General features: G+C 40.6%; 1 protein-coding gene across 1 annotated transcript in view; it reads right to left on the bottom strand.

Annotated features, from left to right (window-relative positions):
* nt5c2b (5'-nucleotidase, cytosolic IIb) overlaps positions 1-10,516 on the bottom strand; it is a 27,931-nt gene extending 17,415 nt beyond the window's left edge. Inside the window, exons 1-3 of the mRNA XM_080451805.1 lie at positions 10,301-10,516; positions 6,044-6,164; positions 2,161-2,234 (exon numbers count right to left, since the gene is read on the bottom strand). Of these exons, the coding sequence (XP_080307931.1) occupies positions 2,161-2,234; positions 6,044-6,144 (175 nt within the window). The 5' untranslated portion in view covers positions 6,145-6,164; positions 10,301-10,516. The remainder of the gene's footprint in view (positions 1-2,160; positions 2,235-6,043; positions 6,165-10,300) is intronic.
* Positions 10,517-13,808: the final 3,292 nt, after the last annotated feature.

Genomic DNA, 13,808 nt, shown 5'->3' with positions numbered 1-13,808 from the left:
GTGCCCGGTCTAGTATTTTAAAATGAACCAACCAAGTCGTGATTACATGTGGAAGGCACAAGGCAGGCTTGTATAAATCACTTTCAACCTGGAGTCCCTAATTTAGGCATGTAATTATACGTAAAATATGTTCAAAGATTTTGAGAAATAGAGGAAAATAGCAGATCTGCAATCTCACAAGGTATCGCAAGGCGTTGTGAGCTTGTAGATTGGCTATTTTCACCATGCGACCCCGTTGTATAATATAAAATGGGCTTAAATGGTTACAGACAAAACTAGTGACAAAAGAAAAGACAAAACTAAACCAAATTAGAGAAGCGTGTTTACCCTAGCCAAGCCTTAACCCATTCAATCCGGCAACTGCATCTACAAATGTTTTCTAAAACAGGTTTCTGAAACCTTATGTTGCTATAATATCAGTGGTTGAGTGGTTCTCAAACTTTTTCATGTCAAGAAGACCCCCAGAATTATATGTATTTGATCGCGGACCCCCATCTAAAAATATTTTGTTTCAGGGACCCCCCCCCCAGAAGCAAAGATTTGAGTTACAAATGTTCGCTTGAAAAAATATATTTTCAAAAATTTGCACAAGCTCATGGCGTGGCACTCGGTGCCGCTCTATGAGCTTGTATATCTGCATTTTTTCAATAGCCAAAGAAATGAAAAAAAAAAAAAATGACAGATGCTTTCCCGGTCTAAATGGGTTAAAACAAACGGCAGGATATTGACAATAAATGGTGGTCTGGCAACGGCCGCTCTGTGACACGCTACCTCCCCGGTGCGCCGTGCAGCGGTGGCAGGCTTGAGACCCAGAAGCAGTGCAGAGAGACACGATAGCCGCACTCCTTGTAAACGTTATCACTTGGTTATGAGTGTCCATAAAAAGAGACATGTCTTGTCAACACCTGAGTGCCCATTAAATCTCATGGAAAGGGGATAGTGATGGGAGTGGTGGGCCAGACAGCGACTGCAGTCTGAAAACTCACCTCTTCAGACTCTACCTCAGTGGTTCCCAAACATTTTAATGTAAAGGACCCCCAAACTTAAACTGTATGTATTTGGTCTCAGGCCCCCCATTTGTAAAGATGTTGTGCCAGCCAGGGACCCCCATTTGTCAACATGTGTCAAATTGTTTTTCCCAGCAATGTAAACGGTATCCATGAGTAAACGCAACTTCACATCATACATACTGTTTGCTGCTAGTCCACAAATGCTAAGAATGTTATTTAGATAAGTTGTTTAGACAGATGCTAAGTTAGACGTTTACCTGTTATCCTACTGTAGTTACTTTGTAGCACTTAATTGTCATTTGTTGACCAGGGTTTTTGCCATTTACTCCGATCTTGCACTCTGTAAGTCTCTCTGGATAAGAGCCTCTGCTAAATCAGACATGACCTGCTTCTGAAAGTCAGGAATTGTATTTATAGAGATGACAGCCATCATGCCACGGAGCTGAGTCAATGGTGGACGCACTCGCACTGTACAAGCTAGACAGGGGTCTAGATACAGAGGTGACATGGAGCATTTTTTGTCCTTTGTTGGTCAGTTTAAAAGAGAACATCTCTGTCTCCACCCTGGAAACTATGCTCACCCACCCTATTTTGGTCTGGTTGTAAAACCTTTGAAGGCTAATGTTGCCAAACTATTGCAAAGTCCGGCAAATGTTTAAAGATCTACGCTCTTCTTTTCTATGCTATATGTGTCACTGGCAAAATCCCAAAATAATATTCTGCAAAAACAAGCTGCAGTTTTAGTCTAATATTTTCGTCTTTCCCAAATATGGAGTCAAGTAGAAAGAATTTGGCAAATCTATGCCAAACATGTGAGGTCAAAGGAACTCAAGCATCTCAGGTTTTGTTTTCCAAATGCCAAGACTGACAAACTACTGACAAGATACTGTACTCAGAGTCAATCCACATCTAAATGCCACTCACAGAATGTTTTCATCCGTCTTTCTAATAGATTGATCCCCTCTTATCAAGGTGTGCCAAAGAAGCTCTGCTCTTCTTCTTTCTTCACGCAACAAAAAGCAGAAGAATCCTTACAGGCAGAAAGGTTGCTATGCCATCAGAAGCCAATGTCCACAGCATGGTGCATAGTGATATGCGATGATGGTACTGGGTGGTTATGGGTCAGGGTAGGGTGTTATGAACTACTTACCCGCTAGAGTGTAATCCATATCAAAGCCAAAGCACTTGATCTTCTCCATTGCCAAGCTTCTGTTGACGAACACTCTAAAGAGAGAGAACAAGGAATAAGCAGTGGCAATTTAGCATAACATAATCTAGTGCAAATCTTATCTCCATCGACAAGTTTAGCATTGATTTTGACATTTTGTAGGTGAACTGCACGTGTTAGGAATTTGCATTCCACAATAAGTGTTATGTTAACCACGAGTGAATAGGAGGGTTTACGCACATATTAGCCTATCTGGTCTGCATAGCTAATAAAGGATCTCAACAAGTAAATACAATCAAATCTGCCGCACATTTATGAGATACACACCAAGGTCAGACAATCTACAAGATGGAACCATTCGCCCTCCCCTGAGTTGGAACGTTCTTTTACCTTCTTCAGATAATTACACTAGTGCAATAAAGAAAAATAATGTGGAAAACATTTCAATTAATAACAAGTCAATTAAAATGTTGTTTGGTTAGGTACTGCAGTTGCAAACACCCGAAAATGCCTACTCGACCACCTTACGTCATGTCAGAACTTTTACACAACACCGCTACACAGAATTCTGTTTTTAGTCCCGTGTCTGTAGCTAACATTAAAGGAAGCAGCTCATAAATCAGCCAGGGTGCTGGGAGACCAGTGTGGTTAGAGTGATGGGCCATGTTTACATAGCCTGCCTGACACTGATGATCCTGGCATCTCCAGGGAACGGATGGCACTCAGCTTCTTTCCCACAGCCAGACACAAATACTGCCAGCTTAGGTAAGCTTAGCTATACTGCTTGTGTACCATTACATCTAAATACAGCATTGTACAGTATTTCAGCGTCTTTCTTTTTCTAGTTTACAAAGCAGCCACAAATGACTTACATACAGTAGTTGAAATACTGAAAATAAAACATGTATGTATGTATACAAAGTTACAAACAGTATTTTTTACTATTTTACACTATTTATTTCATATTTATGTTTATGTAACTGTGTCTTCAAATATTTTCATACAAGCCAATATTAAGTTATGCTACTGACTGTAATAGTAAGATATTATGTAGCTAGCCAGTAGACAAAATAAAACAAAGACATTCTTCAGGAAACCCGACTTTAAATTGTCTACAAACAACACAGTGACAGTTACAGTACACCAATTTAGCTGCCAATTATGTTAAACATACTCTAACTCCACTATTGCAGACACTAGGCTAACAAAGTCATTTCCCACATCACAAATCTGCGTGACGGTGAAGAAGTACCTTGCCGCAGATCCATAGTGAACAAGCTTTAGATCCATGCCCAACGGATGACTGGCGATGCATTCTGAGTGCAATTAAACGCAGGTTTGATTTGCTTTTGGCCCAGCAGTCTGCGGTTACACATGGTAGCTTTGGCCCTCAAACAATGCCCCCACTCTCTTTGCTTCCTTGCCATTCAGACATTTTCTGACTTGTTGCAAAAATGATTGTGGCCATTCCGCGTCATTCTCTGTTGTTGTCTGTTGTCAGTCAGGGTTGTTTTTGAGCAGATTGTTGTTTACTGGCCCTCAAAGACATCTAGAACTATCACAAGTCAGGTAGGATTAAGCAAGCCCTAGTCCCAAGCTACCGCAGCTTGAAAAACCAAGGCGCCGGCAAGACTTACAGAGTGAATCTTTGAGAAGAAAATCCTTCTGTCTTTATTAAAACAACATTAAGTATGTTCATATTACATATGTTACTTATGTGAAATATGAACACATTTAATTCTCACGCTTTTTAATTTCAAGGACCCCCAGTTTGATATGCATTAGGCCACAGACACCCATTTGATACAACTTCGGTGTTAATTTAAGCCTGAGAGTGTACAGTTCTCTCTTAGAGTTACAGACCTGTAAGGGTCCATTTGGAGTCTCCTGGTGGTCCCTGGACCTGACGTTGAGAACCAGTGTTTTAGCCTATCTGTTTGCCTATCTTCATTAAATAGGGTGAGTCATGACGGGTCAATATGAACATGAGCACGTCACAGTCAAACCTTTTAAACAATTGAATCTAAAAATTACTGTATTACTATAGGATACAAAGACCCTATTCCTTGCAGGATTGACTCAATGTTCTTTTGTTTTGGGGATCTGTAATAACCCATTTAGACCGAGAACCCCTATACGTAACTATACCTTTCAATCCGGGAAGCCCTTTTGGGGTAGTTGTTGCTATGTACAGTATATAGCAACATAATTTGTTGGTCATTTTTGAATAAATATTTGAAGTTTTTCAGAAAACTTAGGTCAGGATTTAGAAGGCGCTTTTAGAATCAGCCTCAGGTCCAAATGGGATAAAGGGAAGTCATAAATGTTACTCAAGCCAACTCTCAAACCTCACCTTGGTTCAACAGTATTGACACAGAGGGTGGGGGTTTCACATACATGAGATAGTCAGCCTCGACTTTGGCCCTTCTGACAACACTATTGCCTCAAAAATAGCCCACACAGGACAGCCCACATGTAAAAGAGAATCCCTTACCAATACTCTGAGCACAGCTGTGCAGTAATCTGCCAGATTTTTTTTCACGCTAGCATCTTATCTTATGGAAACAACTCATTCAAAGCCACTTGTGAAAGAAAGTTTATCTGAGCTGAGCAGAGCTGTGGGCCCCTGGCTGTGTGGCAAACGTGTTGCTCTTGCTTGGGGGGGGGGCTGTGTCTTCCTCTGCAAGATAACAGTGTATTGAAGTAGACCTTTTTTAGATTAAGACCAATGTAACTTAAATCTGTCAAAAAGCTAGTATGAAATAGGTCTGTCTCTAGCTTAACTAAAGAACTAGCTTCTACAAACAACATTGTGTGACTGTGTGTAAAGGAGAAAGGAGTTACAGCCTGAGTGACAGATGCCTGTGTGCAGTCTACAAAGATAACATGTAGGTGACACTTTTAGAGCTGCTGTTAACATGGGGGCATGTTATGTTATGTAATGGTATGGAATAACGACAATTCCCTGCAGACGTGCACATGTCTTTAGTGAGGTTAAACATTGTACAATGGCCAACCGTTTATCACACTCACGTGGACTACTTTACTGCCTCCATCAACCATTTAGCTAGCATGGCCGGAGGGGTTTTCCTATCATTAGATAAATGCATTGGGCAGGGCATTCTATTTTAAATATCTCTCAATTTTGTAACTTTCGACAGTTACTAAATTAAGTTTCTGGCAAAACTTTGTAACCTAGTTTCATTTGTTAATTTTGCCTTGTGCGTTGAATACTGAAAATAGCCAATCAACGATATCACAAGGCCTCGCGATTGGACATGCGAGTTTGGAGATCTGCAATTTTTTTAACAGCTTTTAAATTCTTTGAAATGTTTCAAACATTTTTGTCAATTTTATGCTATAATGACATGCCCAAAATAGGGATGCCAGGGATAAAGTGGTTAAAGTTAATTACATGAGTGTGACTCAGTAATTCTCTGAACTACACACTGACCAATTTTGCTGTGTGAGGTTCCACAGGAAACTGTTGTAAAACCTTCACCAAACCTTGCTGTTAAGTGTGTCTCAAACAGGATGTGTTAACTGAAAGCTGACAAAAATAGCATCATGTCCAACATACAGAGCACCTGATGTACTTCTACTACAGTAGTCTAGCGACATGGCCAACTGAAGATCAATTTATTTTTACTAATATGCATAGTTAGATGAATGGCAGTGACAAAATGATCCTGTTCTAAATGCACCACTCACTTTATTGACATCCACAGTGACACTGCATAATATCCGCAAACATTATGCTGGGGAATGGGGATGCACAACTAACAGCATGACCTGCAATACGAACTGGTTCACCTGTAACAGGTGAGCTATGAATGGTGGCCCTTATTACTTATTGCATACCAACCTGTGGAAGGCCTCTCTTCTGTACTTCTTCATAGCCAGACCATCCATGTTGGCTGGCAAGTCTGCATAGTTCTGCAGTCTGTCACTCCATGAAGTCGTCATGTTCAAAACCTCTTCAAAGTCTGGAATGATGGAAGGGGGGAAGCATAAGGGCTCTCAATCAAAAAATATTGGACCACACTTACAAAAGTAAGCCAATACAATAATTAGCCTAAACACAATTTTCTGTGCTAATTTAATTCATATTTAGGTTAATAACGCAATAATAACTTCATTCAAGGACTTATGAATACAAAATGCTTTACATTAAATTGACAAAATTAAATACAATAAGCAACATAATAAAAAACATGATTACGTATACAATTTAGAAAATGTACATTAAACAAATATACAAAAAGAAGACTGACATTACCGCTATCATTCAAGTGACTATTAATTAGGCTCACAAGTCACAACATGACAGACTCATATCAAGTATTTCAAGGATTTGGGTTTGTGGGAAGGAGTTGCGTTACAGTGAGAATTTGGACCTAGGTTAACCCTCACCGTTGAGCACAGAACTCAAATCCGGCAACCACATGCGTGCTGGCATGCACCCGACCACAAACACTTGCACATAAAATCTAGGTGGTCAGGTATGCATGGTTTGTAACCTCACTCACAATGGATCACAACATCGCATTGATTTTAAAATTTTACTTTTTGTTTTTAAAGCCTTAAATGGCCTCGCGCAACAGTATATTTCTGATCTGGTTTCTGCACCTCCTACCCTCAGGGTTCTTAGGTCATCCAGCTCCACCACTGAAAGGTTCAAATCCACCCTAAAAACCCACCTCTTCTCCATTGCCTTCAGCTCAGTCTGAGGGGCAATTAACCTATGGCCATTGAATATATTGAATGTAATTTTTCTTTTTGTATTACTTTCATGTTCTCCTATCTTTGCTGTTTTTGTTTGAGGTATTGCTTTATGTTTCTTTTACTATTCTGTATTTTATTAGGTTATGCTATTGTGAATGTAAAGCACTTTGGGTCAACTTCTGTTGTTTTTAAATGTGCTATATAAATAAAGGTGACTTGACTTGACTTGACAACAGTGACACAGTGATGTTGTCTTTTCCTGTAGCTTAGATTCTTCACTACAGTATGTTGCTAGGGGAGGTGGGTCTGTCTGTCCCGTCATAGTCATAGTCAATTAACATAGTGTGTGTGTGTGTGTGTGTGTGTGTGTGTGTGTGTGTGTGTGTGTGTGTGTGTGTGTGTGTGTGTGTGTGTGTGTGTGTGTGTGTGCGTGTCCGTCTGATAACAGGTCATCTTGACCGACGGATCGGTGCGCATGCACATTCCCTAGAGGCCAGAGCAGAAACACATTTTGTCAACATCACGCAAACCGGTACCCATTATCTCTATAGTCATGTGATAAAGACAGATCTGTCCGATTTTTCATATTACATCCTGATTGGCTAAGATTGGCTTCCAAAGTTTGCAGGAGTGGTCCGTTTTGAACAAATTGCCATGAAACTTTGCACGCACATTCCTACTAGGCCACGGAATAAATGCCACCCTTTTCACATTGGTCTATTGTATAGCAATAACTTCATCAACGTTAATCCCTCAACTCCTACAGATTCCACTCACCTCTATAATGAGTGAATTCCGAACATTGCTGGCCCACAATAACCTACTGTACCTGACCTGGCGCTGGCGGAGACCTGTGCTCTGAGGAACACTTTTTCTAGTTGGTCAGTGTGGTCTTACCTCAACCAAGACTTTAGTGGTGGGTTTTTTAATGCTTTTTTCCATGCACAACTCTTGTAAAATCTCGTAATAACCCTTTAATTCTGCCAAGTCTATAACTTTCAATAGCCAGTAGCCATTGTGAAATCATCATTAGAATGATCAGTTCTTAAACTCACCAACCTGAAAAGGCTGGTCCCTGCATGATTGTATGCAGCAAACACAATTTTACTACCATTAGTCTACAAAGAATTTCTTTAGCGAGGATAGCCCTTGGGGAGGGGTGGAGTAGGGGTTAATGAGTCAGTCCTAGAAACAAGGGAAGGAACCAAGCCACTGAAACTGTATTAAAGTGGTGTTATCTAGCAAGAAAACGGAAATCAAATTAATAAAATCTACGTCTGCAACAACAGCAATGCTGAAGCACAAATCCTTAGGCCTGATGGACTCACGTGCCCATGAGGATATTTAACAATAAGGCTATATTTATTACACTGTATATGCCTCAAAATATACTACATCTATTTAAGCAATCTAAGACAACACCCACATAATGGGCTAAACTGAAAGAAGAGTAACCCCCTCAATACACTCCCAGTCCCACCATGTTATCATCTCAAAAGATTTACAACCTTGTTTCCAAAAGGAGAGGCTGGACTATGGATTGCCTTGTCAACAGCAGGAGTTTCCCCCCCATACAGATTTTCTAACCTTAGAACGGGGGTGGAGGAAAGGCTGAGGTCAGCTTTCTCGACCCCCATGTCTCTCACAAATTCAAACAAAATAGCTATATCGTGGAGCATGTCAACATATTAATATAATGTTTGAGCAGTGTGGCTTAAGCATTCTCTGTGCCTTTTCTTTATACAAGCGTATCACATAATATGCTGTCATGTCACTTACTCTGATACTCTTTTGTACCTTTTTAATTCTGTCAATGTACTTTTTTGGGAGAGGTTTGGGTGGGAGGGTTTGCGTTTGTCTTGTGCGTTTGTTTGTTTTCTTTCAGAAAACTTGAAGGGTTTCTTTATCACTGTTTATCCTTTCCTGTAAGCTGTGACAATCCTTCAATAAAAATTATCTTAAAATAAATAATACAATATCATAGTATGTGTGCATTCTGTAGCTATATTGATAAGTAGATATATAGATTTGACTTCATCAAAATATATTGAAAGAAGTCAAACATTCCCAGATGTTTGGTTCCTATCTAGCCTTGGATCAAGACTATCATGTATGTATTTTATCAATTTTGAGATACGAAAGTCAAAGTCAGACTCGATAAAATACATCTATGACCCAAAGCTAGTTCCTACCACTGAGACTCAAGTTTCCACTCAGGTAGGCTATTATACTGTAATATGAATGGTGTTGCAGCCTGCAAATTGCCTGCAATTGTTTGAGACTGAGAGTATGTTACTACCCTGTATGTTTCATTTTGTGCATTTCAGACATGAAACCATTGAACATTGTGGGTCCAGTGGGGTCTGAAGGGCGGTCTGGTTGGGACAGAGTCAGAAAGACTCCCAGCCAGAAAACAGCAGCCCTGCACTGCAGTAGGAAAAAGACCAAGCCAAGCCAGGCAGTGAATGTAGTAAAGTGAAGGTAAAAAAAGGTGAAGGCAATTAAATGTAAAAGTGTAATTGTCAAAACAATAGCACGTACAATTTCAAGCGGATGCGTCATTTCTCATTAATATGATAAAAATCTCTTACAAAATATTAACGACGACACAAACAACAACAGAACATTGAACTACAGTTCAGTGTTCTCTAGCTAACGGCAGAAAACCTTGCTAGCTGAGCTGGCTAGCAAAGGCAGTGTTGCCATATTTTGTGAAAGAAATAAGCAACCAGGAGGTCTAGGAAAACAAGCCCAAAAGAAGCAACTATAATAGGCCACATATGAGCACTTTAACCCTATTATGCATTTGAAAATAGCCGATCTACAAGCTCACAACGAGTCGCATCGCGGACGCGTTGTGAGCTTGTAGATCTGCTATTTTCCAAAACAGTTGAAATAAAATGTGGATTTTTTTTTGGAATTGAAACAATCTAACAAAACAAATGCTCCCCTGGGCACGAAACATTTATGAAAATATTTGAGAACCACTGGTTAAAAAAAATATAAAGAAAATGCGGAAGCAAGCCTAAATATGCAAGTATACGTTTACAAACAAGCCCAACAAACCACAACCACCAATTTTTACAAGCAACTTTACAGAAAAATAAGGCCAAACGCCACTTATAATAAGCCGACATGGCAACGCTGAGCAAAGGTCTAACGTTTCCGTAAATATTTAGCATTCTCTAAAAGATGAGTTGCACTGTGACACCATTGTCCTACAGCAGCCCTTTTTATGCTCTCGTTTGATGGCGTTGATTGTCTGCGAGGACAACAAAAGGCGTTTGGTTGGAGTGATCATATCCCCGGCTAACATCTGACCGATGATAGCATTGATGCGAAAACAAAAGCGGATTCCAGTAGCGGTACCACTAGCTTCTAATGTTACTGTACTCACCTCTGCTTTCCTCAATAAAACAACTGCACTGTGTGAGGAGGAACTGCTGGGGATGCGCTTCATGCACGGTCAAAGTACAGGACGATTGGACGAAACCGAAAAAGTGATTTTTCTAGCAGGAAAAAAAATACAGGCAGTTATAACACAGCGATTATAGTCAGTGTACTAGACAGCAATGAATGTTTTCCTTTCCTGCTCTGTCTGGTCTCTACTGTCAGCCTACTGCCAGTTGTTGTTATGAACCAGTGGGCGGTGTATATACGAAGGGGGAGGGACTCTGTGTCATTGCTGCACGATGGCCCATATAGATCTATAGATCTAGTTTTGTCCATGCATATATGCATGATCTATGCATGTTCCAATCCACAGAGTTGTGAGTAGCCTATGAGCATAGATGTTTTTTTTGCATGGCCGAAACCTGTATCTGTATCAAAACCTGTTTCTGTAACCTGTATCTGTATGGTTCCATTCAACAGTTATTCACATGTAAAATAGAACATAGATAGGCTGCTCTCTATGTTTTGGAGCATGCCTAGATCTGTATTGGGCCATATAACAGTTATTCACACATAATAATATAAAATAAAACGTAGATACTCTGTGGTTTGGAACGTGCATAGATCTGTATGAGGCCATCTTAACACAGTATGAAGGTAGTCCTTTGGCTGATCTGATTTGTAGGTGGTTGCAAGTTAACCATTAATGATATGGATAATCATGGATAGGCCTACTCATAATAGTAGCCTATTTACCACCCAACACCATTCAGTGCATTTGCTCTCTCACCAGGTAAGACAGGTCTCTGTCCTAAGTCATTCCCATCCCATGTGAGTTGATGCTTTTTTAGCCTATCCACTCATTCAATGTGATATTTTCTGGTTACATGTCATTTACCGTATATTTTCAGCACAATAAATGAAGTAAATAAATCAAGTTGAGCACTTGTCTGCAATTTGCAACTGATCCTAGACAAGCCTTGGATTCAGACTGGGTCCGATTGATTCGAACCGTTTCCGAGTACGAATGGCCTCTCCCAGCTGGCCAGCATTCACATTGGCCAAGATTCCGAGTACACTTCATTCAACAGTAATGGTACTTCTGTGCCTCATGGGGGCGCTGTGGACTATGGGGCTTTGGGAGATAGAGAATGTCATTCACAGAAGAAAAGTCACTTGTCAGAGTGTAGAGTGAATAATAAAGTTTGACTGTGTTCCTGATGTTGTCTTGAGTTATAATTACAACAGATCAACAATACACAACCAAAGCAGTGTGTGCGCGCTGGTCTTTGAAACCTCGAAATGTAACGTCGTCTCTGTTCATATGATAGTGACGTCACGGACGCATCCTTGGTATTTTAGCAGTGACGTCACGGACTAATCCTTGTTGTATTTATCCTAGCGGCAGCGTTCGCTACACATGTGTTTTTTGTCTCCGCCAGGCCAAAGGCATGGTGGAGAGTATGTTTGTCTCCGCCCGAAGGCATGGTTTGTCTCCGCCAGGCCGAAGGCATGGTGGAGAGTATGTTTTACCCTCCGTCCGTCCGTGTGTGTGTGTGTCCGTCCATCTGTGAACACCACAATCTCCGGCACCATTGGCTAAGCTTCGCAGGACGTACTGTGACAACACAACCTCTATTACAACTTCCTGACCTGGCGGAGACCTGTGCTCCGAGGAGCACATTTTCTAGTTTACCCTCCGTCCGTCCGTGTGTGTGTCCGTCTGTGAACACCTAACATTGGTCAAGCTTCACGTGACATCACAATATGTAATATAAATAGGTAAGACAGAATCAATCAGGAACAGTACTTTCAAGTACAAATTATCCGTCCGTCCGTGTGTGTGTCCGTCCGTCTGTGAACACCTTATCTCCGGCACCATTGGCTAAGCTTCGCAGGACGTACTGTGACAACACAACCTCTATTACAACTTCCTGACCTGGCGGAGACCTGTGCTCCGAGGAGCACATTTTCTAGTTTGTTTATGTTTCTTCCACGGCTCGCGCTACTCAAACAGTAGCGGGATTATTATTTCTTGTCAACATTCAAGTAGAACTATGAGAAGGTATAACCCAGCTAAAATAATGTGTAGTTATGAAAAATATATAAATGATATATGATTAGCAGTCCACTTCCTTCTCTTGGTACAGATGGATTCACATTGCAGCGTTCCGTTCCCGGGTGCGCAACAATCGGACCCGAGACTACCTCCCCAGGCAGTCCCGGGTACGGTACGGTGATGCGTTACGGGGAACGGTACGCTACGTTCACACTATCACAACATCTGCCATGTGGTCCGGGGTGCGCACCCGGGACCATAGTCTGAATCCGCAGACACCAGAAATGACCCCCCAATGTGTTCTGTAGTACATGTACTTTTATTGCTCCTATACTGTTGATGATTTCTTGAATGCCCTCAGGGGCTTTTTGTGTTATCCTTTTAGCATCATTTTATAATCGAACCACTGTACTTTTTGCAAACTGTTAATACGTTTAACAGTTTCAAAGTAAGCCTACATTAAAAAAATAAGTTGGTGTAAGCCCAGTGTTTTACAAAAAAATATATTGGTAAAAGGTTTAATTATGTAATTTAGTCTACATACAGGCTTGATAATGAACATGGTGGTGATATTTTAAGAGTGTACATGCATGCATGTGGCAGGTGCAGACATTGACATTTCAATCACAAACTGGCAGACTTCTGAGGACACCCTCTAATGACCCAACAAGGTTAAATGTCTTCAAAACCCTTTGAAAGTCAAATGAATACGTGTCTGTTTTTTCATACTTGATTTAGACTATGTTCCAAGCAGAATATGTGGCAGAAAATTCCCTTACAGCGTAGTTCTGAATAGATATTTGAAAACCCATATTTCAGCTTGTATCACCCCCCCCCCTTTCTCAGTCTATATCTGTGTACGTAGCTATGCATGTTATGTACGTACAGTATATACTGTGTGTGTGTGTGTGTGTGTGTGTGTGTGTGTGTGTGTGTGTGTGTGTGTGTGTGTGTGTGTGTGTGTGTGTGTGTGTGTGTGTGTGTGTGTGTGTGTGTGTGTGTGCGCGCGCTTCAGCTTGATGTTCCGCAAAGGCTTATTTCCTCACCTGCCCCCCCCCCATACATACATACATATATACATATATACATACATACATACATACATACATACATACATACATACATACATACATACATACATACATACATACATACATACATACATACATACATACATACATACATACATACATACATACATACATACATACACAAAAATGCATGTACACTACTACGTGATTACTATGTGCAATCTAGAATACGAATAGTTTTATGATGGCATCTCATGCTTCTGTTCTTTCCCTCCTGTTATGTTGACAATTACCAGTCACAGCTGATAACGTTAGTTCTATGAATAACCTTTTTAGCTGTTGTGATGTAATTAGATGCAGGATGGCAATGAACGTTCTTCAATTAAATCCCTGAAAAAAAGAATTATTTTTGGCCCGCCGAA

This window comes from Gymnoscopelus braueri, assembly GCF_963280865.1.
Source record: "Gymnoscopelus braueri genome assembly, chromosome: 2".
Classification (NCBI taxonomy): Eukaryota; Metazoa; Chordata; class Actinopteri; order Myctophiformes; family Myctophidae; genus Gymnoscopelus; species Gymnoscopelus braueri.
This window is presented reverse-complemented; position numbering and strand designations above follow the sequence as displayed.